Source organism: Corvus moneduloides, chromosome 3 (assembly GCF_009650955.1).
Source record: "Corvus moneduloides isolate bCorMon1 chromosome 3, bCorMon1.pri, whole genome shotgun sequence".
NCBI classification, from domain to species: domain Eukaryota; kingdom Metazoa; phylum Chordata; class Aves; order Passeriformes; family Corvidae; genus Corvus; species Corvus moneduloides.
The window spans coordinates 90,162,176-90,185,177 of NC_045478.1; the positions used below are offsets into that span (position 1 = coordinate 90,162,176).

At 53.5% G+C, this 23,002-nt stretch overlaps 1 protein-coding gene across 1 annotated transcript; it reads right to left on the minus strand.

Annotated features, from left to right (window-relative positions):
* Positions 1–564: 564 nt before the first annotated feature.
* On the minus strand, positions 565–13,963 carry NFKBIE (NFKB inhibitor epsilon). Its single transcript, XM_032102712.1, has 6 exons — positions 13,253–13,963; positions 2,921–3,023; positions 2,165–2,396; positions 1,905–1,993; positions 1,373–1,621; positions 565–1,053 (listed from the first exon to the last, which is right to left on the minus strand). The coding sequence occupies exons 1-6, from the start codon at positions 13,594–13,596 to the stop codon at positions 988–990; spliced, it is 1,083 nt and encodes a 360-aa protein (XP_031958603.1). The 5' UTR covers positions 13,597–13,963; the 3' UTR covers positions 565–987.
* Positions 13,964–23,002: the final 9,039 nt, after the last annotated feature.

Consider the following 23,002-nt stretch of genomic DNA (forward strand, 5'->3'; position numbering starts at 1 on the left):
TTTCCTAATGCATCACATGTGCTCCACTGGCTGGAGAAGTGGCAGGGAAGGGTGGTGAGCTGAACAACAGAAAGGATGGGAAGATAATGCTGCCACCTCCTCCCCTTTCAGCCTGGGAGAATCTAAAACCCAGGGAAGATCTGTGCCCTAAGTTTTTTAGCCCCCTTCCAAGCCAGGAGATGGGGCAGGATCTTTCTGTCCTCTGTGAAAAAGGAAACCACAGCACACTAAAGCAGCAAGGTGTCAGGCACAATGGCAGAAGCAGGGATCCACAACCACGTCTTCAGCATCTCCTATGCCCTTTTTTCAGCCCTGAAGCCAGATGCTCGGCAAGACAGTATGGGAATAGGGCACCAGGCTGGGATCCCCCAGCCTTAGCCCTGAGCAGTAGAAAGGCTCTGCAAGTGGGGAAATCCCTGTGCTCCCACTCACCTTCTGCGGTGTGAAGGACCCAAGGGAGCGGGCAGACTGGGGAAACCCCTGTAGCCCTCACGTCCCCAAGCCCCCGCGGTGATGCGCAGCCTCCTGATGCTGTGGGTGGGTTAGATCACATGAGACCTCTGGTGCCCACAGCAACAACAAACATTTATTAGAGTGTTGACTCTCCTCACCCCACACTTAATTCTGATGGGGTGCCAGAGGATGCTCTGTCCGGCCTACAGTGTGAAAATGAGTCCTCTCCTGCTCCTTCCCTGTGTATGCTGGAGATCCCCACAAGTCAGACCCATGTCAGGGAGGGGAAATTCAGTCCTGCTGCAGTGCACAGATACTAAAAGAAAAGCCTCCCCTGTGTAGTGCTCATAATGCCACCTTCTTCCATCTGGGAAGGCAGCCTGAGGCAAACAAAACTTTTCCAAAGAGGGGAGGGGCAGTGGGGTAAGTCTCCCAAAGTGTCTCTGCTCCCACTGAACTGCAGGCAGGCGAGATCCTAGTGGGCAGCAGCACAGAGGAAGGAGGCAGCCCGACAGGCCAAAGGAGTCCACCTGCTCATTCAGAGCACACAACAGGCTTCCCTGAGATCTTCAGGTCATCGAAGGGCAGCAAGGCGAGGAGCTGCAAAGACCAAGAGTATGGACATGTAAGCATCCAGGGTTGAGTCTCCACCAAGCGGGGGTAAGGGCCCGAACCTTCCCCCCACCCAATCCTGCAGCCTCCCACCTCCCCAGGGAAGTGCCAAGAAACCCTGTCTGGGCTTTTCCTAGGGCTTGAGGCAAAAGGCAGTTACCCACACCCCACACAGCCAGTGCCTACAACCTATAGGGAAGGATAGGAACAGCTAGAAACTCTTCCAGGGAGGTCCCCTCTAATCATCCAACTCCTGCACCCCCTGACACGCTTGCAGAGCCACAGGCCTCCCCCCACAGAGACTCACATCGTCGTTGCCATCAGCCAGGTCCTGAGCTGTCTCGTTCTCCATGTTCCTCAGCAGGGTGTCAGCCCCAGAGTGTGAGAGGACGGCGGCGATGGCAGCATCCTTGCGGCCCACGGCCAGGTGGAGCGGAGTGCACCCGTTGTACATCTGGGCATCCACGTACGCCCCATTGCGCAGCAGGAACTGCACAGCCCTGCGGTTGTGGCACTCCACAGCCAGGTGCAATGGGGTCTTCCCGCTTGTGCCCTCCTGCAACCCAAAGGTCACAAGGGTGTTGGTGGGGGGGGGGGGTCCTCTCAGCTGGGCCCTGCAGCACCCACCCACACCCCTTTGACTGGGTGCAGAGGGCAGCCCCCACCCTGACAGCTGTCACAGCACCCAACAACCTCTCAAGGACCTTTACTCTTTGCTCCCTCAAAATTCAGTGCCCCCAAGCCTCACAGCAGTGTCTTCCCCAGGGCTGAAGGGAGTGCCCAAGGGAGAGACCCACCATCCCAGCCTTTATAAAACATCACACCATGCCCAGTCTTACCCGAACATCGATGTTGGCACCACTCTCCAGAAGCAGAGACATCATTGGGATGTTCCCTTTCAAGGTACTGATGTGCAGACAGGCCAAGCCTGTGATGGGGAGGCAGAAGAGAGAGCCACAGTCAGCTCAGACCACCCTGGGGCACACCAATCCCAGCCCCATTCCCCTTCTGTGTGCTCCTGGATCCCTGCATACATATCTCATGATCTCTGCCCTAATCTGGCCACCAGCTCTGCCACTGGGCTGCCCTCAGGTCTCACCTTGCCAGTTCTGGAGCTGCAGGTCCTGGTGGTGCCTATGGGGCTGAGTCGTGCCATCCGCTGTGGCTGTGCCCTCCAGCAGCTGCTGGGCACACTGCAGGTGCTGCTGCTCACAGGCCAAGTGCAGCGGGGTGTTGCCATTGCGGTCCTGCAGCCCAGGGTTCACTCCCTTCTGGATCAGTGCCTGGATCACACTGGGCTGCTCCAGGTACACAGCGAGGTGGAGCGGGGTCTGGAGAGAAATTAGGAAAGGGGAGAATGTCCCATGGGACACCAGGTGTGATGAGCCCCATCAGTGTCCAGGAGCTAGCCTGGCAGCATGGGCTGACTGCCACCCAGGAGACCCCCATCCCTGTCCTGAGGTTACATGTGGCTGACACTGGTGGGGTCACATGGCTTGCTGTTCCCCTGCACCTCAGCTCAGGGATCACCCATGGAGACAGAGCTCATTCTCCCAAGTTATCTACCCTGCCACACTCCAGCCATGCCTCTTTCACAGCTGTCTGCAATGTCCTGGGGCCTTGCAAAGGAACCCTTCACCCCACGGTGCTGGGAGCTATCACACTTCTCTCTCAGGGTATCTCCACCTCCCTTCTTCCCCTCCCTGTAAAGAGGCTGCTCACATGGGACCTTCACCACGCTCTGGGGGAAGCAGGTGTGGGGTCCTGGGGAAAGGGCAGATGGATTGGGCATCTATCCAGGAAACAGCTGCAGCATTTCTCTTCCTCCCATCTTCTGCCTATCACAACAGCATACCTGGAAAAGATCATTTTGGATCTCCAGCACCTCCCTGGGTAGCTGAGCAATGCAGCAGAGTGCTACAGCTGGGACACAGTGGATAATGGCCAGATGAACCAACCTGCAGAGGGGATAATGGTGACAGGAAAGAAAAAAAAGAAAAGTAAGTCCTGAGTGCCATGCTCAGGAGCAGAGATCCTTTCCTGCTGCATGAAGGAATAATCCCCCCGCCTCCTCCAGTCTCCCTCCCTCCAGCTTGGAGCTCCTCCATCCTGCCCTCTCCCTGGGGAAGCTCAGCAGAAGGCCAAGGCAGGAACATGGTCTGAGGCTCCACAGGGCAGTCCTTTACTCTGATCCCCATGGGGAACAGACCCTCCTGTCCCTGCTAAGCAACACAGGGTCCTCCCTCAGACCTCACAGCATGTGTAGGATTTCAACCTGCCACTGTCCAAAGCCAGACCTCCAACTGGTGTAGGTCCAAAGAGCCTGGGATGTGTTTTCCAGAGTCCAAGCGCTGGGTTTGGTGGCTGCGGAGGGAGGTCTGGGCTCTGGCAGCTGCCTGGGGAATTCCAGTTCCCTGCTGCCAGCTGCACACTGTACTTCTGCTTTCCCCTCCACAAAGGCAAAGAGTCAAAGCTGTGCAGGAGCCCAGGGCTGGTCCAAGATCACCTGCATGGCACAGTCCCTATGCCAGCTGACCTGCCGGTCCACTTTGATTTCCTCTTCTCTCCCCCACATCCTTCCCTTTTAGCACTGTCACGGCAGGGCTGCACGCAGCCCGTCAGCACAGAAGGACACCAGAGATGCAGCTGTCAGAGCTTGGTGGCCAGCAGGGAGCTCTGGTCCTCAGGACTGTGGTCCTCACAGCCATGGGGTGGCCAGGCACCCCAGAGTCCCCCAGCCCCAGCACAGTCAGAAGACGAGCGAGACCACAACAGAGGCAGAGCCAAGAGGGAATTTACAGTTCCCCCTGCCAACCTCCTGTCTCCCAGGCCCCTTGCACTGAAGGGCTATCCTCCCACCATAGGGCAGCACCCTCAGGCCAAACCTGGCCACTGTGGTCAGCAGCAAGGAGCTCCCACTCTGTACAGCATGGCAGGCATGAGCTGAGCCTCCTGCTCCCTCCTCACCACTGCACTGGGGACCTTGGGTGGCCTCTCTCTCTGGAAGGAATCAGCTCCAAACTGAAGGCTGGGCTCTGTCACCCATGCTGCTTTGATGGAGACTGACAGGGCCAAGATATGCAGGGTGAGAGCTGTGCCAGCCCTGACAAGACACTCTCCAGACAGCTTTGGGATGCCACCTGTGATGTGGGGGATAGAGAGCATCCCTCCACAGGCAGGAGGGGCAACACCTGGCCCTAAAGCTTTGCAGACAAGAAGTGGGGCTGGGACTGCCTTTTTGCCAGTTGCACATGAGTGTGCTGAGAAGCTCAGAGGCCAGTCCCAAAAATGTCCTTTATTGACCTCCTCCCAAGTGCTGCTTGAAGATCAAGCCAGCATCTGGGACCCCAGGCATCTTCAGTTGAAACCTGATTTTGAAGGCGAAACAAGGCCAGCTCCTCTCCACCCTGCTGCCGAGGTACAGGCTGTGCCCAACAGGAGACACTTTGTCCCCAGGGAAGCCCCAGTCAGGGGAATTCCCCACTGGAAGGGGAGGCCACCCATATTTGCTTGCCTCTGCACAGCCACGGGGTGCCCCCTCACTGCCAGCACTCCCAGGGCAGGGGAGGGGGCTGCAAGCAGGGGCCATGCAGCCCCATGGGCAGAGTCTGGCCACCCTCAGTGGTCCATGGGGCAGAGGCACAGCCAAGGTGCCCAGCCCAGGAACAAGGCAAACAGCTGCAAGAATGCCCCTCCCCTCATCAGGCCTTTGCTGACCCTAGCCTGGGTATGATCCGAGCAGGGATATTCCCTGCTGCGTTTTGCATCAGGCCCCAGTCCCTGTGGCAGCACCTCTGCTGAGGTGGCCTTTGCACACTTGCAGGGACAGCCCCTGTTTCTCCAAACCTGCTCCCAGGCACCACGTGCGGGAAGAGGCTGCAGGATCTGCCTTTTTCAGGTACAGCAGAGTTAAGACTGCTCAAATAGGGGACTTTCCACAGCAATTCAGCTTGAACTTTAAACCGCCAGTGCTTTCGCTTTCCAGAGCCACACTGGGCTCCCAGGGGAGAGAGCAGGGCTCAGGGTTGTGTTCCATGGCAGACAGCCCTCGTGCCCCAGGAATCCCCCGGGCCCCTCTGTTACTACCCACACCACACTGCACTGTCATGTGGGGACGAGTGGGGCAGTCACCCCGGGGAGGTGGAAACCCCCGAGCAGCCCTCTGCCACTGCCAGCACCTCACTTTTCCTGGCTGGGCTGCCTTTGCAGCTCAACAAGACAGTGGAGCTGCTCGGGGCTGAGCTAGTTTGAGCATCCATGCTGCAGAGGCAACGAGGGTGACCATCATCCTCCTGGCCAGAGTTCAGGCTTTCACCTTGCAGCTGGGATGTGCCTGCTTTGAAGCATTGCTTCTCCCCCCCTCTTCCTTCTCCACCCGGTGCAGCCTCCTCCTGGGCTTTCATTTCTGCATTCGTTCCTGCCTTTCCTCATTGCCAACCCTCAACTTCCTGAAATGGCTGCAGGAACCTGAGCTACTTGGGGGAATCATGACAAGGCCAGCGGGCTGGGAGGAGCTCACCATGAGCACACGTGCACCGAGGCATTCTGTGCCACGGGCAGTGCTGCCAACCAGGAACTGGGATTCTCTCCTAGCCCAGGAAACCTCTTACACCCAGGAGACATGAGGCGCAGGCATCGTGCCAGTCTCCACTTTTTTCCACCAAGGCTATGAGCATACCTCTCTGTCTGTGCCACGGCAGCCACGTGGCCCAGCTGCTGATGGGCTGCTACATGCTGGCACATGATGTGCCAGAGCCAGGGCATGGCAATGGAGAGACACCTGCTCGCTGCCAGGCACTGCTCCTCGCCCAGCCACAGCGGTGTGCCCTTGCCAGAACGAGCCCTCCGCCCTGCCATCAGATCCTTGCCCATCCCGGGCTCTCTGCACATCTCTCCTCTGCTTTCCTCTACTTGCCTGCTCCCTCCCTCCTCAGGCTCTTGCCTGCAATGCTCCTGGCTGCAGCCACAGGGGTGGGTGTTCAGCAGGAACTGTCAGAAAGGGCAAAGGGGAATTTTGGAGAGGGCAAGGGATGGAGGAGCTGTGGGCAGAGGAAATGTGGCAGGAGTACAGACTGCTGGGTTCATTCTCAGCTTTTCCACTTGCTCACCAGCTCTGTCCTAGCATAAGGGGATTCAATGCTCTGAATCACAAAGGCACAGGACATCCCTGGCACAAAGTGATCTACCCATCATCATGGAGATAACCCTGGAGCAGAGAGGTTGGGGCTATCCCTGGGGATGTCCCTGGGACTGAACATGCCATGCCCAAAGTGGTCCTAGCTTAAGCACAGTAGAGCATCCATTTCCACAGTGACACCCAGCTCTGACACACAAGCAGAACTGATGAAGCCCCACCAGTTCTCTGGCTATCCTTTTCCACCTCTGTAGAAAAGGAGCTGACCATGCAGATCCCCCCATCTGTAGAGGAAGACACCTTGTCCTCAAAGCAGCCTCTCCCTTCACCATCTCACCTCAGAAGCACCTAAATCAGGGGATCCAGCATTCAATTGAATTTGCTTTGACAAGTTTTTCTCCCTCTCTAGACAAGGTCCCTGTCTGCAGCAGGAACAGCTCATTCCCAGCTCCTTGTTTTGGCTGAGTGGAACTGTAGGAAATCATGCAAACAATTCACACAAGAGAAACTTGTTCATGGGAGGAAATGGCCCCAGCAGCAATAGAAAGGAGAGCAAAGGAGGAGGAGAACAGGGGAATTCCACGCTTACCCTGCTCTCCTCTTCCAGCCCTGTAACCTGCGCTGCTAACCGCTTCCTCAGCCATCAGCATGAGCCTCTGCCAGCGGGCTCAGCAAGCACAGCTCAATCCTGCCCTGCAGCCCTGAACCAGCCCAGCCTGGCTCCCTTCCTTCCTCCCCACATAGCAACGCAATGCTGCCCTGCTCCATAAAGCTGTTCCAGCTGCCTTCTGTCAGCTCCAAGGGAGCAGCGGATCCCAGCTGCCTCCTCCCATGTTCTGTGTTCCTGCCCTGCAGGTTTCTTCGCCCCTTCCCTGGGAAGGGCACAGCTTGAATTTGAGTGGAGGGGGGGTTGGGATGGGACTGGAGGGAGGTTGCAGCTAGAGGGATGCAAAGTCCTTTCAGCCATGCTGGGTTCAGCATTCCTGATCTCCAGTCTGGGCAGCAGCTGCTTCCCAGCCTGCTGCTCCTGGGGCCCAAGTGAGAGGTGAGAACCGACAGGTGAGCAGAGGAGACAGTCCCACCTTTCCTGGGGTGCTCTGCAGAGGGTCTGGTCTGAGTGCTTGAGGAAGAGGAGTGCTGGAGGCTGACTGGCAGGAAAGGCACTGCAGGAGGGCTGTGGGTGCCTCATTTTTCAGTGAGGTGGGGACAAGAAGGTGCCCCGACCCTGGTCTCACACCCTCTAGACTGCACCCACACATTTGAGAATTTTGCTCCATTTCTGAGCAGATGGTGGGTCTGGGATTGCAGAAGCACTAAACATCAGATGCATGTGGGCTGTTCCCTGCAAAACAAGGGGCCTCTCCCGTACTACCATCTATGCACAGATGGGCCAAGCCAGAAAACAGGTCAGCCCACCCTAGCAGGGGCCAGTCACCGTCAGAGAAGCATGATGAACAATTTCAATAAAAGCAGTAAACATCCCAAGAAATCCATTGACTGTGGTTAATCCATATCAAACAGAACAAACTCATACCTCACTCCTTGGGAGGCAAATGCATTCTACAGTTTCTGTACACAAAGAGATATCTTGAGGTCAGAAGAGCCTCTAACAACAGGGAAGTGCCTGGACTTTGCCAGAGCCTGTACAACACATCCTAGCAAGCATTTACAACCCCACAGGTATTCTCACTGTCCCAGGATTTTCTTTTAATGAGGCACAAGCCGTGGGTCTAAGATACCTCAGGGGCTCCCTTCAGCCGCGTATCTGCCCCAGTCAGAGGGGCTTCCCAACGCTGTGACACAGAGAGCATCCCACGCAGCTCATTGAGAGGCATGCAGTAACCACTCTGACAGCTCAGATCCCACAACCTCTTCCTACACAGGCATGTCTGACTCCTCATTTATTCACATTATACTAAAAAAACCCAAACCCAAGCCAATAAAAAATGAAAATTTCTGTGTTAAATTAGCTGAGCCCAACCCTTTCCCCGCAGCAGTTGAGCCTGCCTGCAGAGTGCAAGGACCTGAAGCCCTCCCCATCTTGGCTGATCTGTTACAGCCAGGCTTCTGCATCTCAGGACATGGAAATTTCCAGCCATTTTTTCCCTTCCTCTGTGCGGAAGTTCCCTGTGTTTCTCCCCAGGCCCGAGGCAAACCTAGGCAGGCGGAAAGTTTGAAGAAACTTCCTCCAGGCCAGGCTGAAGTCATCCAAACAAGGAAAAAAACCTCTCGCATGCACGATCTCAGAAGGCTGCCAGGATTTACCCACTTTACACCAAGGCTGTATGTACGTGACCCCTGCAGCAGCCAGCAATTCCTGGCTGGAATTGGCATCCCAAAGCAACTTGTGCAGAGCTGCCTGGCCTTGCTTGGAGGGACACCAAGCTCTCTCTTCTTTACCAAACTCCTGAGCACGCACGGAGGAAAAGCTGAGAGTTCAGGGACAGGGAGCTGGACACGGGAAAATCTCTTCTTCCTCCTGGCAGACCCATGTTAGGACTCACTTTCTCTAAGGCCCCACAACTGGCAGCATGCTAGGGAGTAACTTGAGATGGACTTGAATCCTGGCAATCAAGCAAGGAGGTTTCTGAAGACCCTTTGGTAAAACCAGGAGCATCCCCACTTCCCATTAACTACAGGCATCCCACTGCTGGGCAGCTGGCAACAGCCCAGCCCAGAAAAGCAGGGGGACTCCCAGCCTGACCAGCAACAAGGTGTGCTCTCTGCATCAGACTTCTTTAATCCTCCTCCTAAAAGTGAGCCTCTCCAGTACTCTGCTTCTTCTTCCTTCCTTCCCTTTCTTTTATCTTCACTGTCACACTCTGAGCACTCCCCCAGGCACACAGGGCACAGGGGGTCAGCAACACCCCTGTACAGCAGGGACAGCAGTGAGAAAACAGCCACACTGGAGCAGACAGCCTGAATGGGACAACCTCTATTCCCCTGCTCAGGGAAGATCTCCAGGCCAGGACTACATGACTTGGGAGGGTTATGACTGGCACACGCCAGTGAATGGTTAGAAGTGGCTCTTGGCCCCTTCAAGATGAGCCTTTGTGCTCAGCAACAACCCATGCAGGCAAGGGAGGCCCCTTCACTGCCATCATGTGGAGCAGAGTTCAGAACATCAGCCCCCATGGGACCCTGATTTTACTCGATTAACTGTCCCCAAGCACTTGTTAAGGCATTTCAGCCCATGAGTCACTGGCACGTGATTTCTTATCAGCAGATGGGCACTACTTGTCTCTGGTGGAAGGAGGAAGTCAGGCTTCCTCTGCTCCCCTCCCTCCCTGAAACACGAACCCAACCAAAACCACACAGTCCCATTTTCCATCTGAAGGAGGCCTAGGTCTCCCTCCTGTGATTAAGCTGGGGTCCCCCGACCTTTACTGCTGCAGAGGTGCTGCACTGCTTTGCATACGGGGCCCCATGCAGAAGACAGTCACTCTCCAGCAGAGGCATAGCCCACAGCCTCTCCATCACTGCGGCATCAGGTACCAATGGTAGAAAGTGGTGTGTGGCCCAAGGACCAGCACGAGCAGAAAGGGAAACATATTTTTAAGATAGATGATATAGTCCTAGAGAGAGGAAACTCTGCTTTAACTTCACACACTAATGAATCAACTCTGCCTCTCCAGAGTTGGCAGAGGCTGACATCAGCCCAAGGAAATGGGAAGGTTTTCTCTTGTGCTGGAACAAAACAGGTGATCCCTTCACACCCCATTTCACCTTGAAGGAGCTGGTCCCACCCCCATCCTTTTCCCAGGATGCTGGAATTGTGCATCTGCCAGATGAGGCTGGGAGGGATGGGGTTTCCTCAGTGAATCTTAACAAAGATTGAGGTGGTCTGGAGCACAACAATAAATCTGCCTGTAGTCTGCTCAGAGGTAGCCAGGCCTACAGCTGGAAAGCCCCTCTCTTCACTTCCACGCAGAGCAGTCCCATCAGGACCCACGTCAGCAGAAAAGGAGCTTGTTTACATGGAAGAGACAGATATTTGGAGTCTTGGGTCACATAGAAAAGACAGATGCTTGGAGGAGACCATTTGAGCTTGAGTGCACAGGGTTTGTTCTCTACCTGCCCACACAATAAACGGGGTACAGATCACTGCTCAAGGTGCAGCCACTATCTTCCGCTTGCCACTCCACTCCTCATGCTTGACATCTCCTGCCCTCACAGCTGAGCCACTCTCTCAGAGACTAATGCACCAGTGCCCGATTACTGCAGCTCTGACTTCCCTGAGGCAGAGGGGCTGCCAGTGGCACTAGGGAGTCATGGAGAGGGTGACATTTGGGCAAATAATTCTTGGAAGACAGCACCCACGCATTTCACTGGCCATCACACCCCCATCTTCCCTGCTAGCCAACTTCCTTCCTGCCGAAGTGAGACTCCTTCTAACTTGGAGCACAGGGAGAGACAGTTTTAGCCCCATTGCTTCATCCTGCCTGCTTTGACGCACCTCTCCTGCGGAGGCAGGCAGGGAGGTATCCAAGGAGGATCCTGCTGACACTCCAGCTGTCCAAGCACCTCTGCTTCCACCTCCTGTTCTTACCCCACGAGTACCAGGCTGACAAACACAGGCACACCTTGAGATGGCACAGGTGGGTGAGCCTGAGGGAGCTATGGACAGTGAAGATTTTTGTCAGATGTAGAGCCAAGACTTTTGCCAGCTCCCTTTGTGCAAGCCCAGTGCTCCTCTCAGCTCAGTAGCAGCCAGGGCATCTGAGCAAACAGGAACTACTTGGTCAAAACCCCTGTACTTTTTGTATGTTCAAAATTACAATTACAGGAAAGTGTAGTTGCCCAAGTCTTCTGAAATATAATGATAGCATGATTTTAACTCTCTGCCTGGAGCTGTTTTGTGGCACACATTCAAAAAAGGCACACAAGGAAACGTGCTGCTGACAGAGATGAAAAGAAGAAAAGAAGATGGGTTTGTCTGGCTGATGAAAGGGATGTAGTCTGTGGCCCTGTGATCCCATCTCTCTTGGGACCTTCTGTCACTGGATGAGCAATTGCACCATACACTTTAGCATTACTATCAGCCCTGACTTGTTTTCACATACAAAACCAGTGGCAGTTTAATGAGTCGATGGGTGCTCACAGTCCCCACTTGCATCAACCTGAGCGGTGGATGTTCAGCACTTCTAAATATAAATGCCACCTACCTCTGCCGCAGGGTCAGGAGGAGAGACAAGAATAGCGGAGGCACAAATCCACAGCCTCACCACTCTAACCACAAGAATAGTTTCTTTTCCCAGCAGTGGGAGTAGATCCCAGGAAAGCTGTCGCCTGCGCGGACACGGCAAACCCAGAGCTGTACAACCAGCAGACCTATCACTCCCTCCCTCACTCTTTACAGATTTCCTCTTCTGAACTGCACTGTGAGTGAGAGAAAACAGAAGAGCAAAGGCAACCGTTTGGGGAGCTCTCTGAGAGCCTCTCCTGCCTACAGTAACCAAGGCACCACTGATTAATGTTTTCCTAGCTAATGAGATGTTTGCGTAAGGTCTCTCCAAGCAAGTCTGACAGGCAAAGGGCTTCAACCACCAAACAAGACAGCCTCAAGCACTAAAAGCATCTCCAAGCAGCTGCATCTATGGGGCTCACTAATAAAGCAGTAAGCAAGGAGCCCTGGGCACACCATGACAGACAAGCCAGCAGGGAAATGTTACTTCCACAGCTCTGATTAAAAGATGCCTGGCTCCCTCCATGGACACCTTGGCTGTAGCATTACAGGCTAGGAAAAGTGGTGAAGCTCCTCCATTCTGAGGAGCGGCAGAATCAGCCTGTAGATAGGACAGGACTAGAAAGCCTGTCTGGGGAGTGTGGGAGGCTGGGTTTAGTCTAACTTTGCTTGCCATGAGCCTTCCAGCCAATCCTCAGAACAGATCCCACAGTCAGCATTAATGAACTAATTAGCAGATGCACAGACTCCTTCCTAACAGGGAAGTAAACACTCAGGCTGTCTCCCAGCTCATCTTCAGCTTCAGTCCAGATGTGTTCTGCCAGGCAAGGACAGAGCCTTCTTGCTATTCCCGCTACTGAAGACATTTGCTTGCTCATGTCAGTGCTTCTTAGTTTCTCTTCCTCTTGCACCATTACTCAGTATTAAACTCCAGCCTGGGTTTGGGGCAAAGCTTTGCCCTCAGCTGTGAGAACGCTTCGCTCATGCTCTGCGTGTACACTCATGATGAAAACCTTCCATCGAGGGAATGTACAACAGGAAAAAACGCTGTGATTAGCTGAAGGTAATTACCAGAAGCCAAACCAAATAACTCTGGCATGATGCCTCTACCCTTGAGAGGGCATTTCAGATGTGGGAAGCCCCCCCTCATTAAGAGAAACACTTGTCTCCGTCACAGAACCTCAGGAGGGCAGCCCCACATCGGGGTGTGCGTCACAACTGTGCCAAACACTGCGGCTCTGCAGGCAAGTTGGCAAAGCAAGGCGATTCCCACCTGAGAACAAATAGTTCTTGGGTTGCTCGGTTGAGCAGCATCTAACACAGCCATTGCAAGGCCTTGCCCTGAAGAGCCAATCTTGTTTCAGGACTTGCTTATGTGCCATCTCACACAGCCAAGCCTCCCCCCATTGTGGAGGAAACATTGCATTCTCTGAGGAAGAGACAGTGGGGAGGGGGGGGAGCTTGATTTGCTCCCCCCTTTCTTCTAGTTGCTAGCAGCCCCCATGGCAAGCGGAAACTGGCTTCCTATGGTGGGTCCATTCTGTGCCATGTAGCCTGGGGTGCATCTCTTCCTGCTCACTCTGCTGGACCTGGCTCAGATACCCCTCAGCCGGGTGAGGAGGGTCATCCACCCAAACCTACACCAGGATGCCAAGCATCCACGCACAGCAAGGCAAGGCGGGAGGCTCTTAGGACAGGGGCACGGGGACTCCTTCACAGCCCAGCTGAACGGATGCTCCTCGGGAGAGGGCTGGGGACCACTACAGCCTGGCTTATCTCTAGGCAGCAGCTCCCGGCCGCTGGCCGGCCGCACGGGGAGCAGCCCGGGGCTGGGGGGCCGCGCTCGCAGCTCCCCGGGGGTCACTCACGTGTCTCCGTCCTCCGAAATGTAGGAGAGGGCCTGCAGCTGCTGCCGGCTGAGTCTCTCGGGCCGAGGCGGCGGCTCCTCGGGGCGGCCCCCCGGAGCCCCCGGCAGCCCGGGCAGCGCCTCAAGCAGGGCGCCGGAGCCGTAGCTGGAATCCAGGCGCTCCTCGGCGGCGGCGGCCTCGGCGAGGGTCTCCTCGAGGGCCTCAGGGCGGCCCTCGGGCGCGGCGGGGGTCTCCCTGCCGCCAGGCAGCGAGCGCAGCGACTCGATGCCCGAGTCGCACTGCCCGTCCTCGCCCTCCCAGCCCGCCGCTTCCTTGCGGCACTCGCCGCCCGCCGCCCGCGACATGGCTCAGCGCCCGCCGTCCGCCTGCCCCGGCCCGGGTCCCGCTCCCGGCCCCGCTGCCGGGGGGCTCATGGCCGGAAAGCCACAGCGCAGCGGCCGGTGCAGTCTTAAGGCGCCGCAGCTCCGGCTCCTCCTCCGGCCCCTGCCCGCACTGACTCAGCCGCGGCCGGCCCGCCTGCCCGGGATTCCCCCGCCGCCGCCCCGCCCCGGCACTACCAGGGGCTGCCTCTCCCCGCCCTCTTTGTCTGGGGGAGCGCAGAAGCACCGAGAGGGAGGCAGATTACGGTGGCCACGGCAGCGTAGGCGTGTGCAGGGGAGGGAAGCGGCCGCGCTGCACTTCCCTGCGCCGAGCAGCGCACAGCAGTGCGCCCTGAGCCTGCCTCCTCCCTTGTCCTGTTGGTTTGGGTTCTTTAAATAGCACGCAGGTTTGCCAGGGGAGGGAGGGACCTTGTCAAACCAGGCGGTGTGTGGGTGAGGATGCTGTTGCGTGTGCAGGTGCTGACTGAAGCCACAGGCTCTGTGGGAAACAATATGGTGGCTGTCACTTGTGGCAGAGGTGCAAACAAGACGTCTGCTTTTCCCATGTGCACACATCAAACTGTTCCACCCGCTGAGACACCTTCTCATCTGTTCTGCCTTTACAAGAAAAGCCAGGAGGTAGTTGGCTGTACAAGCCTCTTGGTCCAGCCGCTTCCCATCACCTTTCTGTGTTGCGAATAGAAATCCTTTCGAAGCCTAGAGTGGCTGCCAGGGCTCACACAAGAGCAGCCAAGACATAGAGATCAAAGTTGAAAAGAGAAGGTCAAATGAAGGCCCAGTTCACTGCCTGTGAATGATTGACCAGACTGCATTTCAGTGCTCTCCTCCCAGTGCCAAAACTCCAGTGGTGTTTGTTCCTCATGGATCTGCATAGATGTCATGTAATTACTTGCCAGTGTCCCAAGCAATGGGCTTTCCTCAAAAGACAACCTAGATAGCTCTGAACACACCTGACACTTTAAAATCAGTTTCACTTTTTGCTTGAGATGTCTTTTTGTCTCTGCAGGGTCCCCATTCTTCCAGTTCATCTGAGCAGGAGGGGAACAATCTCCTGCAAGGAAGCTTCCCTGGGAAGAGCTTGGTGATGGATACTGGATGGGCTCGCAGAAACCACATGCAGAGCGACAAATGTATCCTTATCCCACCCTGCAGCTGTCACTTTGGGTTTGTAGGAAGAAAGCTTTTGGGGTGTGAGAGCAGCAGCAGGGAGGCAGGTAAGTCTCTTTTGGCATCAATGACTTCCAGTCACAGGTTTTCCTTCCACGCTCAGGATCTGTTTCAGTGTCTCCAGTTGTGTCTCCGTGTAGCTGCAAGATTACAATTACTAAGGGAAAGGAGCATCTCCCACATCTGTCAGCTCTGTCCAGTGCAGTCTGGGGATCTGGGCCATGTATCCATGTCACTCCCTCTCACATCCTGGTGGTGGCTGCATCCCAGCTCCACCTGTAGCTGTTGTTCCTGATCCCCACACAGAATTTCTATTCTTTCAGCTTTCCATACCCAACTGCTACTAGGTTACCCATCAATTGCCTTCCTAAATGCCTTTTTCCATTTTCTCTGGTGACATACTAGCTGCAGCTCCATCACGGAATGGTTCCTTGTACACTTTCCTATGGATAAAATGGTCAAATCAGCACAAATCTATGTGGTGATACACAAAGATTTCATTTTTCTGTGAAGGAGTTGCAGCTTACCTTTCCATCAAGCAACAGTCACACCTTGATTTTATTGTGATGTACTCTTCCAGTTGGGGAATAGGTGTGGATCCTGATTCCAGGACTAGCACATGTCCAGGAACAGTTCAGCCAAAGCACAGAACCTGGAGTAGTAAGCCCTGGACCAGCTCTGCAAAGAGGCAATTCAAGATCTACCACTGGGGACTTTACAGTCTGGTCCATTGCAAGCTGTCTACGCCTCTGGCTATCAAGTAGCCCCTGCAAGTGGCCTTCCTCTGCTGCTGATGTGAAATTAGCTGGAGCTTGTGATCTTGCAGCTTCCTTAAGGTGAGCCTTGAACACTTTTGAGCTGGCTAGTGCTCTCCCAGGGCTGTGTTGCCGTGGTCGGCTGCAGCTGAGCAGGGGAGACCAGGCACTCGCCATTAACATCAGCTATGCCCCCAGGCATCCATGGCTAGCCACTCTCTGCTCTGACCTTTCAACTACGCCCACTAACACCCAGCTCAGGCACCATCTCATGCCATCCCTCTTCCGACTGGCTGTGCTTCTATTAACCTTTCAGACAATTTCACTGGAAAATCTGAAAGAGGAACTTGGCCACTTTGCCCCATTATTTGCCTTCTATTACTCATTCTGCAAGGCTTGGGCTCCCTTTCATGCTGTTTTCCTAATAGAAAACTTTTCTGCCTGGCTGCACAAGTTTTGGACTTCCATTATTTTCAGAGGCTTTAAATACAGAGAGATATACACATGCATAAATGCCTATATATAATATATTGAAGGTAGTGGTAGAGAGATTAAAAATAATTAAATGTAATATAAGGCAAGTCTTGATCTGATTTGGTTTTGAGGGTTTTTAAAACGAAGCTCTGATTCTGGGCTCTCTCCAGTCCCCTTTAATATGTGTCACTTAAAATGGTTAAAACTGCTGGGAAAATCCAAAGAGGAAGGGATCTATTCCCACTAGAGGTCAGTGTCAACACACGCTGCTCAAGGCACCAGCGCTTTACCTCCACACTGTGATGCCATGAGCATCAGGACAGAGCTTGGACATGGGAAGGAGTCCCTAGGCTACCGGGACCCTCGGGTATTGTCCCTGATAATGTCCTGTCCCCAAGCACAGCCCTCTGATTTACTAAACGAAACGAAGGCCTGGCCCGGCACCAGCATCTTCGCTGTTCTTTGAGCTGTTAACTGGGTAAAATAAGTGAAGTGCAGCTAGGAGATATGGAGAAAGGGAGATTATACCCAGTCTGTGTCTGGTCTGAGGAAAAATAATGGCCCTTCAATTACCAGCTGTGGTTCTGTAATTTTTAAGCAACATGGGTTACCTGACATTGTGATAAACAGTTACTGCTGCAATAATTCACAGCAGGCAACGTGACTGGTGCTACCTTCCCCCCATGCAGACTGTCCACTGCACAGCTTTGGTCCCACATGAGCACTGAGCTGCCCCATTCCCTGGGGATGCAGCCCTTTTCCCTCATCTGCAGAATCAGAAATGCTGAGTCCATAAGAAAGGTGCTAGATCCCCATTTGAGGAAGCTCTCTTTGCATTCTCCCCACCAGAGACGTTGCTGGGCACCCCAAGCAACAACCTGGACTTCTGTCTGGGGCTCCAGCTCCAGCTCAGAGAGCTCAGCCCTGTGAGGTGGGCATTCAAGGGAAGCAGAAGCCCTGGAAGAGCGATGAAAGTTGCAGGAAAGACAATAGACTCTCTGCTCTGATTGTGGTTCCATATATCTGACAGCAAATCCATTCTGTAGTGCACCAAACTGGGTCACTTCACTTTCTGCCCCAATAGAGGAAAGGAGGAACATGACTTTTCAAGATTCAGTGCCCAGAACCAAGGCCAAGCTTTCCAACAGAGCAATGCAAAGCAGGTCCTCCTCAGGTACCCATTCTCTGGGGTAGTCAGCCCAGAAAGCGCTGGCTGCTGTCTCCTGGTAAGTCTGGCTGAAGTCACAGGGTCACTTTGAATCTCTCCAGGGATGCTGCTCTGGGCATCTGCTTGCTTTTTCAATAAGGGATTATTTCCAGCCAGAATTTTTCTCCTTGCAGTCTGCGTTGGATGCCTCTCATCCTTCCGTTGTGCACTCCTGTTATGTATGGGAGCCATCATGCCAGTGTGGTGACACAACCCAGAGCGGATCAGGTTTGTCTGCATGTGGTAGGTGGTCGGCAAGTTGCCCAGCTAACGCCCTTCCTGAGAAGATTCCCACTGTTGCTCAGAGTCCCACAGTGAACAGGGAAGTTTCTACCTCCTCTGTTGTTCACTGTGTGTATGTGTGTGTATGATGTGTAGGAAGTTGGGCAAGAGGATTGGTTAATCCCTTGAATGGGGATCACACCTAACTCACTCTGCTCTCGGCCACAGCATTCGCTTCCATAAACAGAAAATGTTTGGTACAAAGATGCGCTAAAAATCCTCGAACTTATAAAGTGAATGAACAAACCCCCCAGATATTTTAACAAAACTTCATTCTAAATTATATCCCTCTTGTGTAATTCCTGTCAGCCTGGTGGCTGCAGCAGCAATGTTCTGTGCTTGCATCTGGGCAACTGCATGGCTGAGAGGCCTTGCTATGTATTTGTGTGTGTGTGTGTGTGTGTGTGTGTGTGTGTGTGCTCAGAGCTCTCCCTAAGGAGATGGCAGATGTAGTTATGAATGGGGAGGGGGTGGCAGATGGTCTTGGAGAACTGATAATAAACCCATGCTTAAATAGATGGTGAAACTGTGCCCTAGGTGAGAAATCTTGTCACCTGAGGCTCTCTTTACAGCTAGTGAAGAGACAGACTCAATTCCAGAGGGTGGCTCTGATAACCTCTGTCTGGCCACATCACTATAATGAAGAACGCTCCTCCCTCCCCATGGAATAGCTGTGGAAGACAGTGCTCCATCGCCGGGCTATCATTTATTCATGACTCTCTAAGTACAGTTCATCTGGCAGAGACTATCCAAGACAAAACAAAAACCTCAACCGACCCAAGCATCCCTCAGCTCACCTTGCCAGGGAGCACAGGACAGATGCTGCCAGTGCTGCATCCTGGGCTTCAGCATTGCCGCACTGGACCCGATGGCTGGTAGGAGGGAGGATGGGTTAACTCTCATTTTTGAGTTGATTCTGCTTGAGTTGCTTTCCCTGTCACCTCAGCCCCTCAGCGCAGCCCTGCACCCCCACTAGCCCAGTCCCTGTCTCCTGTCAGTGTTCCGAGTGGTTAGGTATTACTCATGCAAGCTCGGCTCTGCTCTCAGGAGAGTTAAACCTCCCAGCTGCCAGACTGAATTAGAGCTTGTGTCTCTCCACACTTGCATCAGAGTGAGTTGGGAACAGGTCTGGTGGAGCCACATTACTGAAAGCAAGTGAGGAGCCCAGGCAGGGGCTGGGAGAGAGGAGTGAGTGGGGTGGCAAGGAGGGAGGTAGGGATGAGTGAGCTGTTTGAAATATTCAGGTGCTGAGCAGGAGCAGGTGGCTATCCGTTTGGACAGAGCAGCTCTGAGTCCTCGAAAAAGTGATTACTAAGTCTGTGTTGCCCAGGTGATGGGGCACACAGAAAGTAGGATTGCAGCCATTCCCCAGGACCTTGGCCAGACTGACAGACCTGGCCTATACAATGATGCCTAAGCATTCAGGGGGTTTTAGCCCCTTCCCTAGAACAGCAACTTCCCTGCCAGCCAGGTCCATGGGGAGAGCTTGGTGGGACAGGATGATTCTCCAGGTCAGGGTATGTCAGCTCCAAGCCTTCAGTATGGGGAAGGCAAACTGCAACAGAAACCTATTTTCTTCTTTTAGGGAGGTGACTCCTGGGACCATAACTAGAGACAGACTAAGTTCCCTGAGCCATTGGTTTCTGTGGTTTATTCCTTTCTGGGGGTGATGGGCCAAAAATTTAAGTGAGAACAAAACATTTGCCAAGGGAAGATTTGGCTCAGTTTCCAGGCACTTGGGGCAGTTGCCACTGCTCTGGAGTTATGTCTGACAAATGTCCCGAGGACTGTCAAACAGCATCTGGGCAGTGCTGAATCCGCTTTTCATTTCTAGGGGGGATGTGAGGGAGGGCCCTGGATATCCTGCTGGGCTACTGCAGAGAGGAAAGTGATTTAACCTGACCCAGAAACCTCTGTGGAGCCTCACAGATAGCTGTGATGATGACAAAATAGACTCTCATGGGGCTGGATGGAAAACAAACAAACTGTATGCAGGCAGCCTGTTGGAAAAGAAAGGATCAGAGCGGGGATCAAAGACTTTTCAATGACAGCAATTCTATTCTGTGAAATGTGCCCCAGAGCAGCAGCTACAAACCCACCTACTTTGTGAGGTTTAGGATTTTGGGTGTTTGGGGACCACAGTCGTGATGTGTACCCCGTTAGTGATGCTAAACAGAAACAAGCTCCCAGTCACAAATTCATGACCTCTGGGGGTTTCCTTCCCACAATAAAAAAGGCACACCTGGATCTCCTCCCAGCAGACATGAAGTCTGAGTGTAGCAGATGAAAACATAACTAATGGCACATATTTCCTTGGGGACAAAGCTTGCAGAGGTAGATGGCACCCAGACAGTCAACACCACTGACCAGTCAACACTGGCAAAGGGATGCTGTTTAACTGGAGCAAGAGGCGTGTTCCTTCACCCACGCTCCCCTTGTTGCATTAATAAGGAATAATTTAATTGGAGTGACACATTCTGGAAGGCTCAGGCAGCCAGCACAAAGTATCCTTGAAATTTTTAAATTGAATAGGCGTTAATTTCTGAGCGTAGAAAATCCTGCATCCTAACACGAGGGGATTCTCTGCGACACATCTTTTAAAGAGACAAAAAGCAGCACACCGCTAGGAATCATTGATTGCTTTGGAACAAAAGACTGAGTTTTGATCACACTTGGTCTACTGGAAAAAATAAAGCTAAACACAATGATATATGTATCTATATGATGCTGCAAAATCCTTTTTTATATTTAGGCTACAAATACCAGCACAAGGATAGGTTATCTGTGGCCATCTGGTTTAAAATGCAGCCTCCGTCAACATTTTTCTAGAAATTAAATGCAAATTTGCTGCATGGGTGAGAACTAAAACCATATTTAAGCAAGAACTAAAAGGCTATTTTCTGTAACTACCAGAGACAGAAGAGTGAGACCTTTTGCGGTTTGATGCATTATGGAAAGTGAACGAATCCTGCTAATATGATGTCATGCTTTATGCCTGCTTGGAACAGATATGAATGTCTCTGCAGGGTGGCAGATACAGGGTTTCTGGAGAACAAACCTATTGATATCCTGGTAAGGGCACCACCTCTACTTCTGTTGCTGTGTCTTCTTTAAAAGCCTCCCTGCTTCCTTCAACCATTTTGTCACATCAGAAAGGCCTCCATTCCAGAAATGTCCTGCTCTCCAACATGATTTTCCAGTAGAGCATCCTGAAACCTACTGGAATAACTGGAGAGAAATCTCACATATTTTTGTCTCTTGCTGCCAAGAGAAGGAGGGTTGAGTGGATTGGGCAGTGTGTTGTAGTTACAACTGCTGGGTTCTCCTTCTGATGATGACACAGAACACAGTCTTGGATGCTGGCCATCTTGCTTTAGTTTCTGAAAGGCCTAAGCATCATGTAGTCTTATTTCTCCCATTCCTGGGAATCCTGTGCCCTTTGTAACACATTTTCAGCCGTGCCTTTGGGTTACGACCCAAGGGTCGAAGTCTGCCACATGCCTGTTTTCCCCAGAAAGTGGCTGAGAACTTATTCAACTTCAATTCAGACAAAGCAGAGCACATGACCTCTTTTGTGCCACCTCATCTCAAAAATAGCACAGCTGGTGATGTGTTTGGCAGTGTTGTCTCCAAGATATGCTGCCAGGACCAGTATCAAAGATGCCTGACACAAAAAACTCTTCCTCTGGTTCACCAGTAGCCACCGACTCCACCAGTGGAGGATAAATTGCATTGTGGGTAGCTCCATAGGGATGGCAGCAGTCTGCTTTCCCAAGGGTTAATCCTAGTGGATAGAAAGCCCAAAATGGGCACACCAAAGGAAGCTCCTTGAGTCCATGGGTGTGCTGTGAAACTCCTTGGCACAGAATGCATGAAGCATCTACAAGTCCAAAATAAAAAAAAATTTCAAAAGTGAATGGACAAATTCCTTGCATAAAGACACCATGGGCTATTATATGCAGAGACATAAACTTGTATCACCTTCCCCCCCCCCCCCCTTCACCCTTCTGCTTTGCTCTTTTTGTGTGATATTCACATATTTGAGGTAAAACCAGGGCTGTTCCTGGAGGGTGATCATCCCTCAGGCGCCTTTTGGTCTAGCTGAGGTCACATCCTATAAAAAGCAGAAATGCATATAGGAATGCAAATCATTTACAACTGTCTATTAGTGTGTGTGGAATATCAGGCAGAGCTGCTACAGGAATTCTGGCAGCTCTGGGCTTGTGCCTCTTTGCCTTGCTCTGCCATGACACACATGCATCGGTGAGCTCTCCTTGGAGGCATGGGATCCATCACTTGAGGATGGGTCTGAAACCCTCAAGAGCCAAAGTCTGCCGGGATAATTGGATAGGGGGTGTCTGAGTGGTAGGCAGCGAAATTCCAAGCAGGCTGCTCCTGCTTGCTGCTGTTCCCATGGAAACAGGGGAAAGGCGAGAGGAAACACATCCCCAGACTCTTTTGAAGATGAGCTCCTTCAGCAGCACCCCCGGCCATCACATCTATTCCCACAAGAAGCAGGGGTTGGCAATTCCCCTCGGATGCATCTCCTTGAGTGAGACCATCAGGCCTACACACTGTTTCTTCCTCATCCCAGGCAACAGTGAACAAGGGCATGCCAATCATCCCATCGCCAAGGCTGAGCCTCAGAACTCAGGAAAAGTGAAGCAGTTTCCAGCAAATTCTGCTGCTTATGTTTCTCTCCAGTTTGGATCTAGGGAAGCACCTGCAGAGACACCTGATTTCCTGACTGTCAAGGGAGCTGGGCCGTACCTGCAATATCTGGACCTCAGCAAATATGGAGCCTTCCCAAACTTTGTGTGTGTCCCTCCAGTGAGTTTAGATTGAGGGTCTGAAGAGACTTTTCCACTCATCCCTGTAACCAAGCAGGTTAGCTCTGTAGGTGAAATACGCTGCAGCTGGCTCTACAATAGCTAGCTGAGAACCTTTGAGTCCGGTGGAGACCATAGCAGGGAAGATCCTGCCAGCCTAAGGTTTTCCCTGAGTGCCAGCATCAGCACTGACGGTCACCACTACCCCACTTCCCCCGACCAGCTGGGGTGCCCGCAGATTAGAAAAGCGGGACACATGCAAAGTGCTCCTGGTTCTCCGGCTTCATCCCGAGGGAAGGAAAACCCACGGGACCCCTCGCCTCTCCATCAGCTGTCCGGCTGGGACTGAAGCCAGCCCGACGACCCCTCGGCGCGGCTGGGAGCAGGAGCTTTCCCCGACAGCGCCGGGCGGCAGCTCCGCTCCCGGTGGGGCTCGGGAGGGGCGGCTACATCGGGCTCCCTCCCTCCCTGCCTGCCTCCCTTTCTGCTGCCGGCCGGCGCTTCAAGGTCACCCGCCGCTCCGCTCGGGCGGCCGCGGATCCCGCCGTGCCTCCATCATCCCCATCCCCATCCCCATCCCCATCCCCATCCCCGCGCCGTTCCCCCCGCCTCCGCCGCGGCCCTCCCACCGCGGCTCTGCCCGCCCTCCGCCGCGT